Source organism: Nannospalax galili, unplaced genomic scaffold (assembly GCF_000622305.1).
Source record: "Nannospalax galili isolate Female #2095 unplaced genomic scaffold, S.galili_v1.0 scaffold1845, whole genome shotgun sequence".
Lineage (NCBI taxonomy): Eukaryota > Metazoa > Chordata > Mammalia > Rodentia > Spalacidae > Nannospalax > Nannospalax galili.
Window position 1 is genome coordinate 43,424 of NW_008353595.1, and position 23,734 is coordinate 67,157.

Below are 23,734 nucleotides of genomic sequence, written 5' to 3' on the forward strand. Positions count from 1 at the left end.
CCAGCATAGAACTGGGAAAATGAACAGCAGACCCTAATCTTATCCAAAGGAATATAGACAACTGATTACCACCAGATGAAGAACAGCTGAGCCTCCTAAAACAAAGACCTCTAGATAGGCTGACTAGATTCACCAGAAAGGCAAGTAGTGGGGAATGGCTGGGGGTGCCTCCAACACAGCAGACAGTAGCAGGGATATCAGAGTATAAGGGCTCTCATTGGTGGAGGGAGGCTATGGGAGAGTGCTACCTGGGAAGTGGGTATATAAATAAATAAAAAAGAAAAAAAATAGTTCTTCAAAGCATAAAAATTTGCTCCCTAATAATTAGTAGACGTGAAAAACATTACTATTGAAATCTACCTGATGACTTTATATCCATGCTCAGATGCCAAGGAGCTCAGAAAGTAACCAACTGTACCTAGTAATAATCAGATATATAGAGATTAGAAACACATGTGCATCGTAGTACCAACTGTATTAAAAATGAATTTTTCTGTATGAAACTGTATTTTAATAATGAAATGGAGATCTTTTTTAAAGCTTAAAACCTCATTTAATTTTATGTCTTATAGGGTTTATACTGAGTAAAATATTGTATAACTGTAACAATTCAACTGTAAACCTAAAATTTTACAGCCAATTTTGAAAGAGATGCATCTTAGCTCTGGAAATTTTTATTGAATATGTCAATGCTGTTGTAATGAAATGCTTCTTCTAATTATATGGTTATTAAATAAATAATTAAAAAAATAGAACAAATGAACTGAGGAAAAATTATTTTTTATTTTATGAGTATGAGAGTATTGCTTACATGTATATAAGTGCACCCATGTGTGCAATGCCTGCAGAAGCCAGAAGAGGGCATTGGATCCCTTAGAACTGGAGTTATGGATGGTTGTTAGCCTTCATGCAGGTACTGGGAACAGGACCTGGGTCCTCTGAGACCATAGCATTCTTATTTTTGAATTTCTTAGTCATTCAAAGCTCTATCTTGGTCCTACAGTCATGGAGTAAAAAGGGAGAAGATAAAAACCAGTTTTGTCTTCTTGTTAGCAATTCAACAGTTATTGAAAATGAAGTTTTGCTCCTAGTTATGCATCCTACCATTCATTCATCTTCTTTCCTGCAGTAGCACCTACCTGCTCCACAGATGTCAAGGAAGCATGAGCCAGACTGGCTGGGGTCCCTCTCTAGAGACATTGAGGTTGTTATTCCAATGTTGAGGTGGCTATTTGGTTCAGAGTGGAAACAGCCAATCCCTGCTAATGAAATAGAACATGGTCCAAAATTTAGCTGAGCTGCCTGTTTAAGCTCAGAGTAAGCTTGAGCTGCATGGTTCTATGAGACTTGATGGCACAGGTGCAGCCCCTTCACAGCTATATTTGGGTTTCCTGACCAGAAAGTGCTCAGGACCCTGCCACATTCTACTGTCATCTTCATTGTACCACTGGATGATAAGAGGCATCAAGGTATATGAGTGTTTACATATAGGAGAGTTGAGAACACGTAAAGAGAACAAAAGAAGACAGTGGAGAAGTGACTTTAAGATCTGATACTCAAGATCTAGAAAAGCTTTAAGCAATCTTAGAGATGCTATTAATGTAAGTGAAGTGAAGATCATCTCAGGATGGCAATAGCTCAGAAGTCCAGCAAGAACACACAGCTCTTTCATTTCAGCTCAGGCCTGCTGGTAGGCTCTGACACAAAGGCCCCATTGGGTTGACCCCAACACTTCCCAATGGTGGCTTGGATCGCTTACCTCAGAGAAAGTTATTGGGACAATTGGTGGGACATCAATGGTGGGCTTGGTATGCCTAGGAGATTTAAAAAGGCCCGAGTAACTTAGAGGAACACTTCCAACTATTTTCGTCTGTGTGTGTGTGTGTGTGTGTGTGTGTGTATGTGTGTGTGCGCGCGCACGCATGTGCACTCGTAGTATATATGCATATTCATGAGAGTGAGTGCATGTGTACATGCCTATGTGGGCATGCATGTGGAGGCCAAAGGTCAATACTGGTATCTTTCTCCATCCCTCTCCACCTTACTTTTTGACATAGGACCTTCACTGAACCTGGAACTCATCTATTCAGGTGGGCTGGCTGGCCAATGATCTCTAGTGATGCACCTGTCTTTGCCTCCCTCCAGTGCTGTGATTACAGACACATAGTGTGCCTGGCTTTGTATATGGGTGGTGGGGATCAAACTCAAGTCCTCATGCTTGTGCAGACCCTTCCCACCACTTCTGAAGTTCAGTTACAGCTTTTTGTCCTGTGCCAAGTTCTTATTCTCATGGGGAAGAAAAGAGGTTTGAGACATCCCAGTGTTGCCAGACCTAAGTGTTCTGTGCCTGGGTGCTGGACCCACTTCATGTTGAATCCCACTGCTGACTTGTGTAGCTGTTGTTGGTTGTTTTACCAATAGCTATTTGACCCTCACCTTTCTGTGTATGCACTAGTTTCACCTGCTTGCACCCGTGTCCTCTTGCCTGTGGCCCTTTTCTTATCACTGGAGACTGTTTAGCTGCACAGGAGGGCAGAGTTACTGGGGAAGTAATATCTAAGGGGGAAGAATGATCAGCTAAGGACTTTGCCTTCTGGAACTCCCCACACCCCTGCAAGATGTAATGGCAGCTGCCTGTGGTAGGAACTTACACCCTTTGTTGACTTCCTTCTCTTCTCTATCACTTCCCCATTTCCCTTTCAGTATTTCCTGAGACCCCTTCCAGAGAACTTCTGTACTTTAACCTTTACCTTAGAGTTTGCTTCGAAGGGAAATCAGACTAAGCCAGTGTAGTTGTTTTTATTTTCTTCCTTTTCCCTCTCCCTTTTTAATTCTTTCCTTCCTGTTTTAAGCATACATTAACTGGTGTGGCAGAGAACAACTTCTAAGGTCAGCCTGGGGCTCCAGGCTAGACCTAGAGGCAGAGATAGAAAGAGCAGCAGCCTTTGGTGACCCAGATCCTTACCTCTATTTCCATCTGTTGCTCCAATTGTAATCCTGCCATGTGTACCCCAGATGGGCTGAATGAGATGACTTTGGTTCTAGAAAAAGTACTTGGATTCTAGCTCTAGCTGCCACTTTCTAACCTGTGGCTTCAGGCAAATGACTATTCTGTCCTGTTTCAATGTACTCTTCTGTAGAATGAAGGAGTTAGAATCGATAACCTGTAAATTCCCATCTGCTATGATAAAGGAAGGCAGGTATTACCTGTCTTGGGGACAGAAAACATTTGGTACACACTTGCTACAGCCTGACCATAGTTATACAGTTATGAGGAGATGCCTGACCCTTTCCCTCTCCACATGGAGTTTCCTAGTTCAAAAGCGAATCACGGCATTTAAGTGGGGCTTCCCATTTGTCTGTTCTAACTGTCCCAGCTAAAAGTCTGGTTTCTCACCATACTAGTAACCTGTGGCAAAATGTCCCTTCATCCCAAAGAAGACAGTTCCCATGATGTGAGGGGAAAATGAAGACATTTCCCTAAAGAATGGAAAATAAAATAGGATGTATATTAAGGAAACCACAAATGAAAAGATGTCTCAGGTCGGAAATATCTGTGGCCAGAAGAATCGAGGCAAAACTGTTCTTCCGAGGTCACAGAGGCTCCAGGGCACCTTACACTAGGGGTCAGCAAACTTCTTCTGAACAGGAGAAGATACCGAATGTCTCAGGCTTGTGGGCCATTCGGTTTCCACTGAAACTTCTCAGCTCTGCTACTATGGATTGTAGACACATGTAACAGGAAGAGAGGGACACTCTCCAGGGCAGAGAAGGACACTGGCCTTGGGCACAGAATTTAAGGGGGCCAAAAACTTCAGTAACCAAGATAAATATTTTAATGCAGTTATGTTTCAAATGGAAAAAAGATTGCAAAAAAATAAAGTCACTGAAAGATAAATAAAATAACAAATTTTAAATACAGAATCAGAAAACATATGACTAAATGAGCATAATTAGGTCCTGATAAAACCCTTTGGCTTGCAGGCTGGTTTGCTGACTCTTATGCTAGTCTCCCTGGGCCCTTTCAGAGAAGTGTTGATCTTAGCATCATGTGGCTGAGTGTAATTGTGACATATTCCATGGAGACCTTCTTTAAGCACTCTCTCAGTTCTCCTCCATTGGTGCTATTTGGACTGCTCAACTTGCGCTGCTTTACAGTCCACTTCCCATTACATTCTAATAGGTTCTAGTAGCCCAGGCCTCAAACTGGACCAAGAGGGAAAATAAATACTTCAACAAGGTCTCTACCCTGGTTCTGGTACCACGGATGGTACCCAGTCTCATATACAAGCACTAAGATACTGTAACAGTGGCTCTGATAACCAAGGCTAGAAAAGTGATTAAGAGGGTCACCTGAGTAAATACACTGGATGGAGGGTGATTTGGGTCCCAGTGGGGGATCCTTCGTCATGCTGCTCAGAATTGTGTGAAATGTAAAACTAATGAATTATTTCTGGAATATTCTAGTCACTATCTTCAAACTGTAGCTGACCATGGGTAACAACTGAGTAAAGTAAAGGCAGGGGGTGGGGGATGGGCTACTGTGTTCTTGGCTGTTCTTGGGGAGAGAATCTGATAAATGGTTCACTAGTCTGCTCATCTTGGCTCAGGTACACTTTAATAGTATTAAGTTCTTTATACCAAAAGGCCATTCTGGAAAGTCAAACAGAAACAATTTTAAAGCTCTGTAGTCTATAGTCTGTCTGTTGAATGATGGATGAAGCTAGGGCTAATGCTCTGACACAGGTATTGCAGAGGTGTCAACTTTAGAAGGGTGGCAACCTCAGATACTGTGAGGTGTGACTCAGGTGGGTATTTCTGGAAGGTTCATTCCCTCAAATCTCAGGATGTTGACACCTTCTGTGACTAGACGGGGAGGTCATCCCTAGTCTGAGGTTTGGATTTGATGCAAGATATGGTCAGAAATCCAGAGTTTGGACACCAGCCCACAGCAGCTAAATTCTGGAGCTACTTCCTGATTATACATGTATGTAGATCTCCTTCCAGGCCCACCAAATCTCATCTTCAACTCTTCCAGACACTGTCCTTCATGGTGCAGGGAGAACCACTAAGCCTCACATGACTCAACTGCAGTGAAAAATCCAGAAGGAACTGATAAGACATAAACAAATGAGACAATTCATGGTGAACCTATGTTCCAATAAAACTTTATTTGGCTCATCCTGATCAAGTTTAATAAAGTCTAATAGATTCTTTTATGAACATGATTAGTTATAACAATTCTGATGTAATAACAACTCTCAGTGAACTCCTGGTCAAGTCAGATTGCTGCTCTCCTCAAAAAGTAAAGCCTCCATCTGAGGACAAAGTGGCACATGAGGAGTGGTATGCATTATGTTTTCTTAAAGGAAAAAAAAACCCTAAACATTTCATATTTACATATTTTCCATTTAAAAACTGGTCAGTGTGATTAATTCTGCTTTAAAATATAACTTTCTAATGAATTGACAGTTTCAATGTACAAATCATAGTTTGCTAGATTTAAGGTGCTGCAAAGTGAGGGTAAACACAGCCCAAACCCAGGGATCCTCTCCCAACAGACCTGTTAGACTTCCTGTGGGTATCTTTGGGGTGTTGGCCGGGGGCATGTGAGGATAGAACAGTGGCAGAAATGGCAAAGTGTTCAGGGACAGACTGGGAGCTATTGGTGTCCCCAGTCTATGCTTCTGTAGAGGGATGTTCATCTTAGCCTAAGCTATGAGGGGCGTGGTTGCTTTGAGTTCCTTTCTTTATCATGGGGTTTCCATGTCAGTGCCTGACTCCTCAGGACACTTGAGGTTGGCACCCCTTCTTTAACACCTAGCTTATCTTTCTGGGTTCCTTGTCCAGTGCATTTCTTTAGGGACTGTTCTTGGCCAGGACTAAATGGATGCTCAAAATCAAGGGCAGCATTAATGAAGTTAGATGGGTCCTCTGCAATACCTTCCCTCCTAATTCATCTGCTCTATAGCAGGCACCTTATTGTTTTTTCTTACAAATGAGCAATTTGTGCCAAGAACATTTGGTCCCGAGGTAGGCTTGGAGAGGAGCTGTATGGAGGGGTGGGGTGGGTGAGATTCTGGGGGTGGATCAGAGGGATTATTGGAATTGTTGTCTTCAAACTCACCCTTGTACAACGACATCCACTGGGGAATGGGGACTGTGTCTTGGTGTCAGGAAAGTGCATTGGGCATGCAGGAGGAAGCTGAATGCACAGGCCTGGGAGATAACTGAACTTACCAGCAGACCCCAAACTGCTCCAGTCTGAAGCAATAACTTCGGACCATGCAGAGCTGAGGCAAAAACAGGGAGGCGGCAGGTGAGGACATTTAAGTACTTAGGGAACCAGAGAAAATATGCTGGGTGACTAGGAGAAAGAAACTGGTTCAGTTTCCAGTTTCAGAATACAAGAAACATTGCTCCAAATAAAAGGATATTGTATGGGGCAAATGTTAATGGATAAGAAAGAAGCATGTTGGACCAAGTTCTCGAACCAAAAAGCCAGAGTGACTCCAGTGGAGGAAGACATACTATGGTCAGACACCGCCCAGGGAGCCTGGGTTTCAGAGCTTACCCTGACAATTGCTAGGCCTGTGATCCTCAGCCAGTCACTTTGTTTCTCTGGGTCCAGTTTAGACTGGGTGTTTCACATGGCTTAGAAACTATGACTGCAACCTGCTTCTGCACCTGACACTGAAGTAGGGGGTGTTAGATGGCTGTCCAAGACCTATTTCCTCAGTATAAGTACATTGTCACTTATAAAATGCAGGCCTCCCCTTTGCTGGGAAAGTGATAGCTCCCAGTCAGGCTCTGTTCAAACCCTGCTCCCAGAGGTTAAAGGCTAGTTATTAAGGCAGTTTAAGAAATGGACAGTCCTCTCCCTCCTCGGATCCTCCTGTGCTCTGCTAACCCCAAGGCAGCAGAGATGGGTGGAAGGGGTGCTGGGGATGGTGGTGGGGGATGGCAGAGGCCTGGAGGCCTCCTTCGACCAGGCCTCTTGCTCGGGGAGTTCTCCAGCAACCCCTCTGGGCTCACCACCTTTCTTTGGAGAAGGCCTCTGTCTGCACGAGGTCACCAGGGTGCTCAGAGATGCACGCACCATTGATGTCACCCAGTTTATTGTCTGGCAGGTCCTCTGGCTTGGTGCAGAGCTTCAGGGCCCGTGAGATGAACACATCCAGGTCAAACTGGGGACTGGCACCGCCATCGTTTGGGGCTGGCTGACCAGGGGGCGAGGCAGAGAGGTGTTGCTCAGAACCCTCAGGTGGTGGGCTGGAGTGCTCGGGGCCACCCTGCGTGCTCTTGACCCACTGTGCGATCTCCAGGAAGAGGCTGGCTGGCTCATCCTCCCGTGCCACTGCGTCTGCTGCCACCGCAGCCATCGGGGGTGCGCCGGCTGCCTGCTTCCAGTGTGACAGGTCTAGGATGAGCTTGGGCTCCGAGTAGTGGTGGGGCTTGTTGTCGCGCCACAGCAGCTTGTCCAGGTAGGACGGGGACCCTACCTTGTAGTCACAGGAGCGCCCGTAGTCAGCCTCGAAAGCACGCTCCATGGAGGAGTGCGACTGCTCCAGGAAGCGCTCGGAGCTGCTCTGCGAGTCCTTGCGTGGGTCCACTTGCACATCCTCGGCCAGGGGCGCTGATCCCGCACGTGGGTCCCGCTGCACCTCGCTGGCGTCCTGGCACCGGTCTGGCCGCCACTCCAGATCTGAAGACAGGCTCACTGGATACCTGCAAGGGTACAAATGGAGCGGTGATGGGACACCAAGGCAGGGTGGCCTTCTGGACAGAGCCAAGCCCCCTGACCCTTGCCTGCTACTCACAAGCCTGCTCACTATTTCTCCCAGCCCCTAATGTGCAGGTGCTCCTACCCCTCCAGGGGAGAGGGTGATGTAAGGGTGAGCCTCAAAGGCTAGGCTAGGGGACTGACCTGTGAGCTTAGTCCTCATACTTTTCAGTAGTCAATCAAACCCTTTCCTGAGCACTTACTGTGTGCAGACCTTACATGATAGAGCTATGAACATAGCTGTCCTTAAGGAACTTTCTAATGCATCCCCCTACATAATGCTCACAGTTCACACTGGGTCTGGTTAAACTGCACATCTGGACCTACCAGCTTTGTGTGGGGCCTGGGAGTCTGCATTTTTAACTTGCCGCTGCTGGTCTGCGGAACACATTTCGAGTGGCAAGCCCTAATGAGTGCTTCCTAACCCTGGCTCAGAGTAGAATCACACCTCGGAATTGAAAATAAGCACCCTGCCACCCAATACGGAAGTTCAGGTTCAATAGGCTTAGGCGGCCTGCCTGGGCATGTTTGAGAAACCTTTCCTGGGGATTCTAAGGTGTAGCTAGGGCTGACAACCCTTGCGGTGGTGGGTCTGGAACCATGCCCTGATGCACCTCACAGTCAGGCACAGCAGATGGGGCCTGCAGAAAGATCACAATCATAGTGGCTATAGATCTTTGGAATTCTGCCCTCTGCTCAACAGCCCTGCAGCCAAGGAGAGTGGAATCAGATAGCCAAGAGCAAATGAAGGGCTTGTGCCAGGTGTTCTCTGCACAGCCAGGGCGGGTGGGGGAGGTTGGGAACAAAGAGAAGATAGCAGCTCTTAGCCAGCTGCTCCCTGAACCAGAGGTCTGGTGATCACACTGGTCAATTAGACCAGCCAAGGACAGGAGGGCAGGCCCACAGACTGTGGCTAGCGAGTCAGGGGAGGGGCTGGAGCTCCCTACCTCCTAGAGACATCGCCAGAGCGTGAATGGCTCCCAGAACTCAGAAGTGCCCTTTTCCTGCATGGCCTTGAAATTGCAGATGTTTCTAGAAAGCAGAGCTGGGAAGCCACAGTGTTTGGCTGTTACACACCGAGTGCTGGCCTACATTACCTATCACCTTTGCAGCAACCCTGAAGACTTAGAGCTAGCACCATGCTTGACAGAACACAGCAGAAAGGTGAAGTGCTGCCTACCACAGCAGCCGCACCTGGGCATACAACGTGCCGTGGCCATGTCAGCCTTGTCTTTTGTGCAGCTGTGATGGGGAAGGCCAGGAGTAGAGCAGTACCAAGCTTGGCAATGGTTGGAATTGACTGGCAGTGGCCTAAGGCACCCTGTTACAGTCTTCCCTGGTCCCATCCCCAGGCCACATCCATGAAATATAGGGTGACCCTTGCTAAGCTAATACTGTGTCCTGAATTCTGTGGAGTAGAAGGGGAGGGGTCTGTGAGTCTAGGGACCACAGTCTAGGGAGGCCCAGCATGGGATGGCAGAAGAGCCTTCATTAATCTCTATTTGCTGACAACACTCAACAACAGGAAGTTAGAAAACCTGTCCCAAATGGCAGTTGCTCTGCATCCCCACTCCCCCGAGCTCCTCAATCTGAAACCTATCATCTGTCAAACGAGTAAAAAAGAGAATTGCTCATCTGTCATTTATGTAACTAGCTGTCACATTCCCATGGCAGTGGGGAATCCCAGTTAGCCCCCTCAGAGTTGCTGCAGCTAAGCCCTCCTTCCACTGCTATTTCTGAACTGAGCAGCTACTGGTGCTGCCTCCCAGAATTAGCAAATGGTGATGCCCCAGTGTGTAGCTGCCTGATTTCAGGACAGGAAAGGATCTATGAGCTCAGTACCGTTCCCACAGAAATTGTCTAAAAATCTAAAAACACTGAATCATTGGAAGTAACTGCCTGTGATGCCTGTCAAGGATCCTGAGGACAAGTTTAGTTTAGCATGGAAGTTCTATGATTGCTTAGTAGTGTCTGACACTGTTGCAATTTTGAGATGGCCCTACACAGGTCTGCTGTGTGATATGATGTCAGTCTTAGCCTCTCCGAGCTGGAACTTCCTCATGGACAATAATGATGACACAGACTTCCTCAAGGGCATTTTTAGGAGATGTGAATGCCGTGTAAGATGACAAATGTTTTGTCATGGGGAATTCTGCACTGTTTTCTTGCCTCACATTGTTGTACTTGGCTTGTCAGTCTTGGCTTGGGGTGTAGTTCAGTGGCAGAGTGCTTGGCTAGCATGTTCAAGGCCCAAGGCAAAATCCAAGTCTGCTGGATGCAAGGTGCCATAGTGGGTACTCACTAACTCTTGCCCCTTTGTGTATACCAAGCTCTGGGTTTGGTGGCCTCAGGGTGCCAAGGAAAGCTGGGGTAGCTGTTCTGCAGAGTGGAAGGCCCTGACACATGTGTGCAGCACCCAGCTGGCCACTCACTGGGAGTGCCTGGGGACAGAAGAAAGGCAGGGAGATAAGCGGAGGAAAGTGCCCAATGCAGGGTGAGAGATGGAGGTCATGGAGGAGCAAAAGTAAAGGGGAAAGGAGAGGACAGGCAGACACAGTTCTGGACTCCAGCCTGGGAGGCCTGGACCTGCACCTGTCCCAGTTGGAGAGCTGGCTCTGGCTGGCAGCCATCAGCACCATGTCGTCGATCTCATCTTCAATGCGGAAGGGGTGTTGCGAGGTGGGCTCGTCCTCCGGGCATGAATACGGGCTCATGTAGGGGTGCTGCAGCCCCATCTCAGCTGTTAGGCGGTCCATGGGGTTAAAGGTCAAGATCTTCTCCAGAAAATCAATGGCTGTGGAGAGCAAAGCCACACATGAAGGTCATGTGCTGCCCCACCACCCTGGCTGACAAGAATCGTTAGAATGGTGACACCCTCCTGGCACTTGTAAATTCGTATTTGCAAAAAGTGGCTTCTTAACTTTGCAAATGAATTAAATAGACTGGCAGAGATCTAAGGCAACCTGCTCAAGTTGTCACTGTAGGGCAGAGGAGGCTGAGGCCACATCTTGCCCTAGGCTAGACTGCTCTAGACACAGGAACTGGGGAGAGGTAGAGATTACTCCTGGAACACAGGGGTTCAGTTCCACTGGGGTCCTCCTGGAGACCGTTGGGACACAGCTCACAGGAGTGGGGGGTGGTCTGTGATATGTACACAGCACTCCATTTGTCAGGGTTGAAGGCTTCTAGGAAAGGGGCAAGAGCCCACTGGAGAAAGCCTTGGTGGGAGAGGAAAGCTAGGAGGGAGAGGGAAGGACAGAGGATATACAGCCCATAGGTCCTGTTGGAGGCCAGAGCTCTTTCCTACTGGCCTGCTGTGCCTGGCAGCACCCATCAGTGTCTAGATCCAGGGGCTTCTGGGCTGCCACAGTGGTGGCTGTTCACCAACCTGCAAGGCAGTGCACTAAGAGTTCAGCAGCTGACAGGTGTAGGGGTGTGCTAGCTAGATAGCACCTTATACTCAGGAGCTACTGTACTTCCCTCCAAGCAGGCTGTGCCCCAGGTCATATCAGAGCCCAGCCTGGATTGGGGGTTTATAGTGCTTCACACTTGTAGTCTTATGGCTCCTCTTGAGCCACGACTTGGCTGTTCATGTTCCAACCCACACAATGGGGAGATGGAAGTGAGCTCCAAGACTGGGCTACCTACTCTCAAGGCTCCTCTACCCACACTTAAGCCTGTTCCTAACACCAGCCCTCCTGGACTCTTTGCAAGAAACATAGTTGCAGGAAATCAATGGTGTCACAAGGTCATTGGCTTCTCAAGAGGATACAGTGTTCTTGTGAGGCCCTGGACTGAAAAATTAGTTAGGCAGCAGAGACTCTGATCCCTCTCTGATGCTCAGAGCATCTCTAGCTGAGGACCTGGAAGAGGATACATCTCAGAAGATTTGAGACTGCACAAATTCATCAAGGCATATTGATAGGCTGGGCAAGTCTTCCCACTTGCTTCCTACTCTTGGCCCCACCTGTTACCCAGGGCCTTTGGACAAGGCAATAGAGCCTTGAAGCTCTGCACTCCATTGATGTCCTTACCAAAGATAACCAGTAAAGCTGGGAGTGGAAAGCAAAGTTCTAGCCCCAGGCTGTTCCCTTGACTGTCAAGAGACTGTCCTAGCTTTGCTCCCTAACAGCTTGACCTCCAACCGGTGCTTAAGATAGAATTCTTCCTTCTGTCAATCTAGATCCACCCCCTTTATCACCCCTGGACTCAGTTCTGCTGTCACTGGTCCCCTAAATCCATGTGTCCCCTCTGCTGATGACTACCTTCTGCTTCAAGTCAGTGGTTGTACTCCCTATGAGTCCCCTCTCCCAGCACCCCACTGGCCTGCCTCACCAAGTCCTTCCTGCAGTGAGTGACTTGTGACTAGGCCCAGTCTGAACTGGTATAGGTACCCCACTTCAAGCCCAGCCCCAGCCTACACTCCTGTAGGAGTCTATGGCTTCTGCTTAAGTGACTGCCTAGTGTGACCTCGTAGGCTGTCTTCAGATGGCAGATCTACTGAGGGTGGGGGTCTGGCAGAAGTCACTCAACTTCTCTAGATGCCATAAGGCATTTCTTGTACAATGAGACTTTTGTACAATCACACCTCTCTCCTCTGGCCCACTGGATCTCACGCAGGGCTCTTAGAGCCACTGGTGTTCTGGAAGGATTCTAGTCCCTCACTCTGCTTTGCCCACTACACTCATTCTACCTTTTCATGTATCAGCTTTCCTTGTCGGATTCACCCTTTGGGTATATGAATTGTGGATTTACCAAACTGGACACCTACAGTGTGGTCTCAGGTTCTGTCTCCCTGACCTTGCACCTGTCATGTGATGGCTACCTGAGCTGCTAAGGGAATATTGTCACCTAGTTGGAGTCTCTTCTGCAGACCCTTTGGCCTCTTCTGGCTGGGAGGCCTGGAGTGTACAGCAGCGGGAGCAAAGCTGAGGGCTACCGCAGCTCCTCTGGGCAGCTGGCTTTGGGGTTAGTTCAATTCCATGATGCCTTATGACCTTAAGGTCAGTGATTGACTGGGGCTACTTGTAGAGGCAAGGGGCAGATTGGGGAACACAGGTTGAAGCCACACAGTGGGTGGCAAAGCTAGCAAGGCCTGAGGGCTCTTGGTCGGCTCTAGGATCAATTAGGATGGGTCCCGGAAGCCCTTATAGGCCCTTCTGACCTCTCCAGCATCACTGCTACACTTGCCCATGAGTCCTCCACCTTTTTCAACCCAGCTTCTCTGAACTTCCCAGCACTTGATAGCTCCCTTCTGTTCTCCAAATTCCTGGACTCTCAACAGTCTTTAGGATATGTTTTTTTATTATTCATTCTCAACTAGGATGGGCTCTCTGTCTTCATGGAAGGCTAGACTACCTCATATCACTTTGAATTCCCATCCCTAACAGTTTCCTAGCCATGATGAGTTAATAAATGTTGGCTGACTACCCTAAGGAGCTTTGTCTTCTATAAGGCACTGATTGTGACCTCTGAACACAATGTCTACACCTCTCAGAGCCACAGTAATAAGGTTCTATGTGTGGCTGCTTGGGAGGAAGAATGGCATGGACAACACAGTTATGATCCAAAACTCCTGGAGCAAAAGAACACGCTCTGCTTTTCCACCTTTCCCCAGGGGAAGAAGGCCACGTCCTCAGCTGGCAGCACAGCAGACAGAGGTGCCTGGGTCTGTAACTTTTTTTCTCAATAAGAAATACATTTTAAAAATTTAAATATTTTACTTATTATTTTTATTTTATGTGTATGAGTGTATTGCCTGCATGTATGTAAGTGCACCCATGTCATCCAATGCCTGTGGAGGTCAGAAGAGAGTGTCAGATCCCCTGGAACTGGAGTTACGGATGGTTGTTAGCTGCCATGTGGGTTCTGAGAATTGAATCCAGGTCCTCTGCAAGAATAGCCAGTGTTCTTAACTACTGAGTCATCTCTCCAGGCCCTCCCCCCACCTTTTTCTTTCTTTTTTGAGACAGGGTCTCCCTGTAGCTACAGCTGGTCTGGAGCTCACTATGGAGACCAGGCTGACCTTGATCTCTCAGAGATCCAACTGCCTCTGCTACCTGAGTGCTGGCATTAAAAACATGTACCACCATGCCAATAATAAGAAATAAAAATTTTAATTAAGCCATTGGGAATTTGGGCCTGTCTTACAATTGACTAAACTCATCCCACCTATGTGAGGGTAGCCCAAGGAAGCCACATATACAATTTACTGAGCAATTATCCTATTCCACAGGCTTTGCCAATCTTGTTACTTAAAGGATACAACTACCCACTATGGCTTGGATTTGAAATGTCCCCCAAAGAGGAGAGTGTTAAAGGCGTGGTCCCCAGTGTGTGATAGTCGCGGGTGGAACTTTTGGAAAGAGATTGCCAGGAGAGCTCTGCCCTCATCTGTAGATGGATCCATCAATGCATTCAGAATTGAATAGACTATTGGCAGGTGGTGGGAACTATTGAAGATGAGGTCTGGTTAGCGACTTGGGTCACTGGGGGTGTGTCCTTTAAGGGTATATCCTGTTTCACACTTGTCCTCACATGTGCACCATCCCTCTTGTTCCTGGCTCTTGAACTGCACAGCTTTGCTCTGCCATATCCCCATCTGCTATGATATTCTGACTTAACGCAGACCCAGAAGCAATGGAGCCAAGTGACACAGACAGAAACTTCTGAAGCCATGAGCCAAAATGAACCTTTTCTCCTTTCACTTTTCTTGTGTATTTTGTCATGGCAAGGGAAAGCTAACTAAACACACCCTAAGTGTCACCTTTTATTATACCCATTTTTACAATTAAGGAAATAGAGGTTCAGGGAAGTTAGGTAATATGCTGAAGACCACACAGCTAGTCCCTGGGAAGTGGAAACTGAACCTGAGTCTGGGCCCTGAAGCAGAGAGCTAGGGCAAACATCTACTGCTGGGGGACGGGTGCAGGGTGTATGACATCTGAACCCCAGACCATGCTCTGTCCTTTGGAGGGAGGCCCTCTGCCCCAACCCTACAAAGTAAAGCCAGAGCCCGGCTCTCGGGATGCTGGCCTGGTGAGGCTTGGGTACCTTCACTGTTGACTTCAGGGAGCAGCTTGCGCAGCGGCCTCTTCACTTCCCAGGTACTGCTGACGAACGACGGCATCACCCTGAGAAGCTCATCCTTGTCTTCCTCTCGGATCACAGGGATGGTTTCCAGAATGAGCTGCATCTGCTCCAGCTCATGAGCCCCTGGGGAGGCAAATGCCACCAAGTTAAGATGTTTCCCCGAGAAGTTGCGTATGGAGAAGCTCTGGAGAGGGGCACCATCGGGCAGTGGGCAGCACTATGCTCGGAGGCAAGGGACCTGGACTTTTATTTGCATTCTACTACTAACTCAATGTGTGACTACTGAAGCCTGCTTGCTGTCTCTGGGCTTAGCTTTGTTAAATGTAAAAAGAGACTTGTTATGGTTTTAATGTAAAATATCCCTTAAGGGCTTGTGCATTTGAACTCTTGGCCCCCAGTAGGTGGTGCCATTTGGGGAGCTTGTGGCCTTCTGAGATATAGGGCCTACCTGGCTTTCATAAGTCCCTAGGGGGAGGCCTTGTGGGTTATAGCTCCACTTCTGGCCTGCGTTTTCTACTTCCTGTCCACCACTGGGATGTGAACCAGCTGTGCAGCTCCCACCACCACTGACCTGACCTATGTAGCCACCAGGCCTCCCCTAATAAGCCAAAACAAACTTCTATTCCTTAAGGTTTTTCTGACAGGTGTTCTGTCACAGTGATGAGAAAAGTAACTTAATGTAGGCTTGAATCTAGTGTCCGAGGCCCAATCTAGTCCCCTAGCATCTTCTGGAACAGAAGCTTGAGGTAAACTGAGTCAGCCAGCGGTAAGGAGATGGGACAAGCCCAGCCAAGGCTTGCAAGTGTACCTCCTCACATGTGTCCCTGAAAGCTCTCTACTAAGCTGGGGAGGGAAGACAATTATAAAACTAAGATGAGCCTTTCCCTGGGGGTTTCCAATGATGAGGATCCAACCAGAACATCCTCAGGAGTAACATAATCGAGAATAAGAGATTGGATTTTGGAGGCCCTTTGAACACACTGTCTGTGATGATTTGAAGTGTCCCCTGTAGGTAGGCTCCAAGTATTTGAACACTTTGCCCCAGTTGGTGGTGCTGTTTTGGGAAGTTTTAGGAGTGGTGGCCTTGCCAGAGGGAGCTCATTACTGGGCTTTGAGAGTACAGAGCTGTGTCCATTTGCAGTCTGGCTCTACTTTGCTTCCAGTGTCTTCTTGGAGATGTGAGTGCTCAGCTTTCTGCTCCAGCCACTTCTGTTGCCTGCCCCCCTGCCATGATGGACTCAACCTTCTGGAACCATAAGCCAAAAAAAAAATCTTGGTTGCCTTGGTCATGGTTTTTTATCATAGCAACAGAAAAGTAACTGATATACTGTCTCTGTACTCTTTGGGCCCAGGGAGGAAGGCGAGCTCGGCCATGTCTGAAGAATGGTGTGGCAGGATGGCACCAGCACTCATTCATGTATTTTACTCATTCATTCATTCACTCATTTAATATTTGTGTATTGGGTTCTGTATCCATGCCAGGCATCCTGCTGGATGTGGGAATGAGTACAGGTTCTTGTCCATAAAGAGCTTCAGTCTGTGTGTCTCAGAAACTCAAGTTGTCTTCCAGACCACCACTAACTGTGGGTGGCATCTGTACTCTGTTATTGTGGGTCCTAGCCAGGCCTGTCTCCTTGACATTCGGCTGTGCTGACCTCTATCCTCTTTTTTGAGCCTGAGGACTCTTTCCCCATCAGTGCTAGCCTAACCTCTCCTTCTTCACAAAGTTTCCCTGGCCATCCACCTGTACAGAGAGCCCTCCTCTGCTCATTGACTCCTGTAGAATCCCAACATTCCAGAAGCTGGTAGCCTAGAGTAGATGTTATACCCTAGGGGATGCTTTCCCTTGTCCCATCCAGAAAAATGTATACAAGTGTCTACAGCATTGGGACTTCCCTAGAAGGGATGCCTTTGACCTCTTCCTGCCCTGAGCTCAAACAGGATCAGCTAAGGGACCCTGGGAGCCACTTGTGGACTCTCTTCAGATGAACACTTAAGACCATTCTCCAAGGCACCACAAGGTCAACTGTGATCAAGCTAAAGATAGATGCTGGAACTTTGCTGAATAGACCGTGACCCCTCTCCGCTGTGACACACAGACCAGTAGTGCACAGACCTATGCTAAGAGTTGCTTCCTCAATGACAGTTGAGATGGTAAGGAACTAGCCTATCTCTCCTGTGAACTTCTGCTACAGATCAATTGTGTCTCACCAGAGGCAGCCAGTGGGGTCTTACCATCTATGTGGTGGGGCAGAGGGCAGGAGCTTTGGGGTCAGGTAGGGAACCAATTCTGATGGCACATCAAGTGTGTTAGTTTATGACTGACACTTAATAAACCTTGGCTTCTGCTGCTTTCTAGAGCTGGAGAACAGTGAGTTTCTCTGAGTAAGGCAAAGGCATATTCACATGAAGGACTGATGTCTTAATCAGCCCTGGTACTCCTTTGGTGACAGATGTCACTTGGGGAAAGCATGTTAACACTCTGAGTTTACTAAAGGACCCCTGAAAAATGAGGGTGGGTGCTGCTGTTGTGACCTCTCCCACTCCTCTTCTGTATGTCTTTGGGGGCAGAGACAATCCTGTTTACTTTCCTATCTCTATTTGCAATGAGGCTCTGACTGTCACTGTCCACCTGAGCACGTGGAGGCCACCTATTCATTGCTGTAGTCCTCCAACAGGGATGATCTGAGCTTTTCGGCAAAGCCAGCTAGAGGTACAGGGTTAGGTTAGAATCCTGAGAGCCAGTCAGAGCAACATTTAGGACTGACAATGGAAACTTGGGGGAGGCGGGAGGGACACAGGGCAGAGGAAATAGGACTAGAGGAGTGAGAAGCAGGGGTACAGATCTGACAGAGGGAGGTGGAAGCTACCAGTCCAAGGAGCAGAGTCAGGAGGAGCAGGGTTAGGTACTGCAGATCAGCACAACAGGATGAGGTTAAAATGGGTTCTTCTGGAGTTAAGAACAGAGCTACGTCTGCATTCTGGGTAACACAGCTTCCATGGGTTGGGAGGCATTATGGTTTGGATATAAAGTATATCAACCAAAAGGGTCATATGTTGAAGGCTTGGCTCCTAGCCAGCGGTGCTGTTGAGAGATGACTGGGTCATCAGGGGTTTAATGTACTGATGAATTCATAGATGAGTGGGATATTAGGAGGTAAGTTCTAGGTGGAAGAAGGAGGCTACTGTGGGCATTCCTTAGAAGGGTAAGTCTTAAGAGCCATGGTTGGTACATGACCATAAAGAAACAGAGACTTTCAGGCCACTGGGAACTTGTTCATATGAACTTGCAACAATGGTGAAATCATGCACAAGACCCATGCCAACTCAATCAGACAAAAACACAGCAAGAAACTAGGGAAATGGGCAGCAGGCACCAACCCTAGCCTAGGACCTATTGGTAACTGATTACTGCTGGGTGAGGGACAGCAGATCTTCTTTAAGGGAGTGACTCTAGATAGGCTGACTAGACTCCAGTGGATGAACTTGCATTGAGGGACATCTGGGTACAAATGCTTTACCAGATAGGACCTAACATACATGGAAGAATGCATGAAATACAGTGTGAGTGGGGGAGTGGAGGGGGAGTGGATGAGGGAGGGATCTAACTTTGATTAAGATCTATTATATGGAAATGTTCAAGAACTCAATAAAAATATTTTGAAAAAGAAGTGTATGTTTCTGGCTCCTTCTTTTTCTCTTTGTATCCTGGCTGCAAGGAGGTGAGTAGCTTTCCCCTACCTTGCCTTTCCACCATGACATTTCTGCCTTGCCACGGGGATGAACACAACACAGCCAGCTAAACACAGATTGAAACCTCTGGCATGAGTCTAAGTAAGTCTTTCTTCCTTTAAGGCTGTTTATGTCAGGTATTTTGTCACAGCAATACAAAGTGATCAATATAGAAGGAGTATAAGATGCACTGCAGGGGGTAGGGGTGAGGAGAGATTGGAGAAGAGTAAGTGGGGAGGGAAAAAGTTCTTCCAGGCAAGGAAAGGGGATGGGGATGAGGATGAGGTGTCGTGGGAGCACCAAGAGGGATGACTGCCCTGGGGCATCAGCAAAGACATCATGGAGGACAGGGACATAAACCAAGTTTCAGTGGGAGTTTTCTAAGCAGAGAAGGGCTTTTTTGTTGTTGCTGCTGCTCTTTTGTTTTTGTGTCATGGTAAACATAATAAAATCATGATGGATTAGGAAAGCAATGGATTACTTAGTGTGCCTACAGGACAGGAAACGTAGTATTGGAGAGAAAGAGAGCAGGAAGAGCCCGAGCACTTTCGGTGGATGTTTTAGTGCCGAATGGACTGAATCTGAAGGTGTTGGGGTAAAAGTGTGTCTTAGTTCATCTGAGCTGCTATAGCAAAATACCCTAGATAGAGTGGCTTTGAAACAACACACATTTGTTCCTTGCAGTTTTGGAGCTGAGAAGTCTAAGATTAAGGCGCTGGCACATTCAAAATCTAGTGAAGGACTTGGTCTTCTTGCCACATCCTCACATGGTGTAAAGGGTTAGGGAGCTCCTTGGAAACTCTTATAAGGGCACCAATCCCAGAAATCATTTCCTCTAAGCCCCATCTTTAAAATTTTAAAAACTTATTTTTAACTTTTTATGTATAGTCACCCATGCATGCAGTATCTGTGGATGTCAGAAGAGGGTGCTGGACCCCCTGGAAATGGAGCCGCAGTTGGTTATTAAACACCATGTGGGTGCTGGGAACTGAACCCAGGTCCTTTGGAAGAGTAGCCAGTGCTCTTAACCACTAAGCTATCTCTCCAGCCTCTAAGCCTCATCTTTTAATAGCACCAGACTGAGGTGGAAGATTAAGATAGGGTTTCAATACAATTTTAGAGCACAGCAAAATGGCTAGCTTATTGCAAAAAGTCTGTGTACAAAAGGCTAATCTGAGTTTTTTACAGTAATTTTGTATGGCATTATAATAACATGCCTCCCAGAGGTACCATGAAAACCAAAGTCATTTCAGCAAAAGATTAGCATGTTTTAGGATTAGTACATGCTTTATATACAGTTCTTCCACTTTATTGAACAACACTGGAAAAACAGGTATGTGACCTTAGCTAGCAACTCACCAGCGAATAGCATTCTTCCTGTGAGCATCTCAGCCAGGATGCAGCCGGCTGCCCACATATCGATGGCTTTCGTGTAGTTGTTAGGAGACAGGAGCAGTCGTGGAGAGCGGTACCACTTTGTCACCAACCCTTCTGATAGATAACCCTGAAAGACAAAGTTCCCATATATCAATCAGTGAGTTGCAGGCGCCGTCCCTCCTGTGCCTCTCCCGGAGAGACGGCCCCTTTCAGAATCTGTTCCTCCTTGCTCCTTTTCCCTTGACCATGAACGAGCCGGGCTAGGTTCATGGGACTAAAAGGCTTAAGTGTGGGAACCTCATAGGCCCCGGTTCTTTGTGGAAGGGATACAGAGCACTGGTGTTCTGGAAGGAATGATTTTCCGTACCATTTGATGTAACCAAGTCTGTTCACATTGAATAAGAACATAAGTGACCGGGAGCCATGCTCAAGTTCATTGCTGCCATCAGCAGTCATGATCAGACACTGAAATGGCATTTGTCTGGTGGCTAAATATGAGAAATAGCCATACATATGAAATTGAGGCAGTAGCTTTGGTAGTGATGATTAAAATTAACACTGCTCCAAAGCCAGGCACCAGGCAGGCTCCTGCTGAGAACAGGAAAGGCTTTCTTCATAGACACAGCCAGTTGATAGACCAAGGCAGCCTGAGTCACAGAAAAATCAGGGCTTCTGGGGCTCAGGAGGTCCTGGGGGTTCTGTAGAGTTTTGGGGGGCAGTCATTTTGGCTAATTTTGGTCCCTGCCTTGTGATTTGTAGTCTGGGATGGAATCTGTCCCAGTTGCACATGCTAATGATCTTTTTGGCATAGATAGGGAAATATAATCAGGCAACTTAGAAATTGTGTTCTATGTAATTCAGAAAGCTGGCCTGACAATGAAGTCAGTACTGTCCACTTGAGCTTCTCTGTGGGCGATTCTAGGGTTGGTTGTGTTATTGGCTGTTATTTCCAATATGGCATCCAATTTTCCTTTGTTCCAATATAAAGAGTGTCACAGACTCTTTATATTGGTTAAAGCAGATGAAAAATGAAAGCCCAGATACCCAGGAGCTGTTGATGTGTCATTCTGAAATCTCTGCATTTGCTGAGCAAAGATTGGAGAGCAGGGAGCTGGAGAGATGGCTCAGCAGTTATGAACATTGTCTGCTTTTGCAGAGGACCTGGATTCAATTCCTAGCACCCATGTGGTGGCTAAGAACCATCCTTAACTCTGGTTCCAGGGGAATCCAACACCCTCTTCTGATCTCCGCAGCAGTCACTCACATACATGAAGGCAATACACACATACACATGAAATAGAAATAATAAGTAAAGCATTTTTAAAAAGACTGGAGAGCAGGCCCCATGCTGGTTGACGAGAGGAAGACAGAGGAAGACTTCTGGTATCATACATATGTTGAAAAAACTTATTTACTTATTTGTTCATTTTATATGTATGAGTGGTTTTTTACTGCAGGTATGTAAGCACACTGTGTCACTCTGCCTGTGGAGGCCAGAAGAGGGAATCAGGTCGCCTGGAACTGGAGTTAAAGATGGTTGCTAGCCCCCATGTGGGTGCTGGGAACTAAACCTAGGTCCTCTACCAGTGCTCTTAACCACTGAGCCATGTCTCTAGCCCCACATTTTGGTTTTTGCCCTTGACTCCTGGCTCATGTTTCCCTTCTCTAGTCAGGCCATGGAAACTAGAATTCCTTAATCATCCCCCGCCCTGCCCCTCAAAGCTAACAGCAACTCTGATCTTTTGTCACCTTTCTTTGAGTTATTCAAAAGGAAATTCTTGGATCTTCCCTTGTCAACAATTGGTTATAAGGCCCCCATAATTTCTGAGAGGTCCTGTCCCATAAACTGGAATGTGTAAGGCTGCACAGAAGTCAAGAAGAATCCGGTTTCCCCACTCAGTCTATTAGCATTTGGTCCTGCCCTTTGGGTTAAATCACCTTTGTACACAGTTGTGCACATTTCAGTCATGCTTATTCAATTAAGTCTCTGTGAAAACCCAAAGCACAGGGTTCAGAGAGCTGGGTGGTCAAATGTGGAATTTCCAGAGAGGGCTTAGAAGCTCCAGGCCACTTTCCCCATACTTAACCCCTATTGTATCCTTGCATTTTTTTTCCTGTCTTTTTGAGACAGGGTCTCCCTGTAGCCCCAGTTGACCTGGAACTCCCTACATAGACCAGGCTGACCTTGAACTCACAGAGATCTGCCTGCCTCCGCTTCCCAAGTACTAGGATTAAAGTGGTGCGCCAACGCCTGGCTGAACAGAATACAGACTTTTTTTTTTCTTTTGTCTTTTTGAGACAGGGTTTCCCTGTAGCCCCAGGTGGCCTAAACTCCCCATGTAGACCAGGTTGGTCACAGAGATCCTCCTGCCTCTGCCTCCCGAGGGCTGGGATTAAAGGTGTGTGCCACCACGGCCTGGCACATCTTTTAAAATAAACCTGTAAATATGTTTTCTTGAGTTCTGTGAGCCACTAACAAATCAAACTCAAGGAAGAGGGAAGGGGAAACTTAGATCAATAGTTGGTCAGTCAGAAGTTCCAGAGACCTAGACTTGGTACTGGTGTCTAAAGTAGGGAACTCTGGTGGCATAGAGCCCTCCCTGTGCAATCTGATGCTATCTCCAGGTAGACAGTGTCCAGATTGAATTGACTTGGAGGATACCTCGCTGGTGGCCCCTATTGTTTGCTGGCTCCCTAACCACGTCTTGGAGTCACTGAAGTGATCTGTGTTGGGAGCACATGTAAGTAATCTATAGGAGTTTGCTTTCCTCTGTCCTTAATCTATCCCTTAACTAGAAATGACTAGAGTACCCCCAGCCCTGGCCTTCATGACTGACAAATGTCTTACAGAGTTACAGGCTGCTTTTCTCTCACTTCTGCACATCCCTTGGATGGATGTCCTCAGACTCTTGGCCCTACCTGGCTAACATGCTTTCAAGCTAGCATCCTCTTCATAGCTCCCTGGCTCTGCCACCCACCATTTCCCCCAGGAATGCTGGACAACGTGGCCCCCATGGGGAACCGGTCTGGCTTGTTCCACAGCTGCTTTGGTCTTGCCTAGCCTTGTGTCTGTCTCCCAGAAAACATGAGTAAGCCCTATGAAGAACTGGCAGGAGGCTGGAGGGAGTACTTCTGGGCCTGTGTGACCTGAGCCCCTTCAACATGCGGCACCTTTGGAGGGGCCCACTGGTCCTTGTCCTCAACACAGTCAACTTCATGGACAGTTTCAATTCATACTTTCAAAGATGGGTGATGAAGCTACATAGATTGATAATCATTCATGTTTTGCCTTGTTCCCCCACACCCCCAAAAAAGTCAATGTAATTATAGTAGTTTCACTTTTTAAATTAAAGTCAGGCTATTGAGGTAAAATTTTCAGAGTAAAATTTGCCCTTTTAGTTTGTGGTTCTTTGAGTTTTGACAAGAGCAACTAATCATGCCTTTTCCATCATAAGCTTGGTATTTAACAATCCCTTCCATTAACTCCAACAACTCTGTCATGTCCCCTTCTGGCCACTTTTAGACTCAGCCTCTGGCAACCACTGTTTTCTGTTCTCTTAGGTGTTTGTCTTGTTTTTGAAGCAAAGTCTTACCATATAGCCTACATTAGACCTGAACTCTTTTAATTTTTTAATTAATTATTATTATTGTTTAATTTAGGTGAGTGTGTGCATGCCTTTAATTTCAGCACTAGAGAGGCAGATGCAGGTAGATCTCTATGAGTTCTAGGCCAGCCTGATCTACATAGTG

The 23,734-nt window shown here is 47.1% G+C and overlaps 1 protein-coding gene across 6 annotated transcripts in view; it reads right to left on the minus strand.

Moving 5' to 3' along the window:
- Positions 1-5,161: 5,161 nt before the first annotated feature.
- The window catches only part of Mapk4 (mitogen-activated protein kinase 4), a 164,438-nt gene continuing 145,865 nt past the window's right edge, over positions 5,162-23,734 (minus strand). For all 6 annotated transcript variants that reach the window (XM_008850714.3, XM_008850712.2, XM_029554847.1 and 3 more), the window contains 4 exons: positions 19,967-20,111; positions 14,837-14,998; positions 10,376-10,577; positions 5,162-7,728 (listed from right to left, as the gene is read on the minus strand). In XM_008850714.3, coding sequence (XP_008848936.1) covers positions 7,032-7,728; positions 10,376-10,577; positions 14,837-14,998; positions 19,967-20,111 — 1,206 coding nt within the window. In that variant the 3' untranslated portion in view covers positions 5,162-7,031. The remainder of the gene's footprint in view (positions 7,729-10,375; positions 10,578-14,836; positions 14,999-19,966; positions 20,112-23,734) is intronic.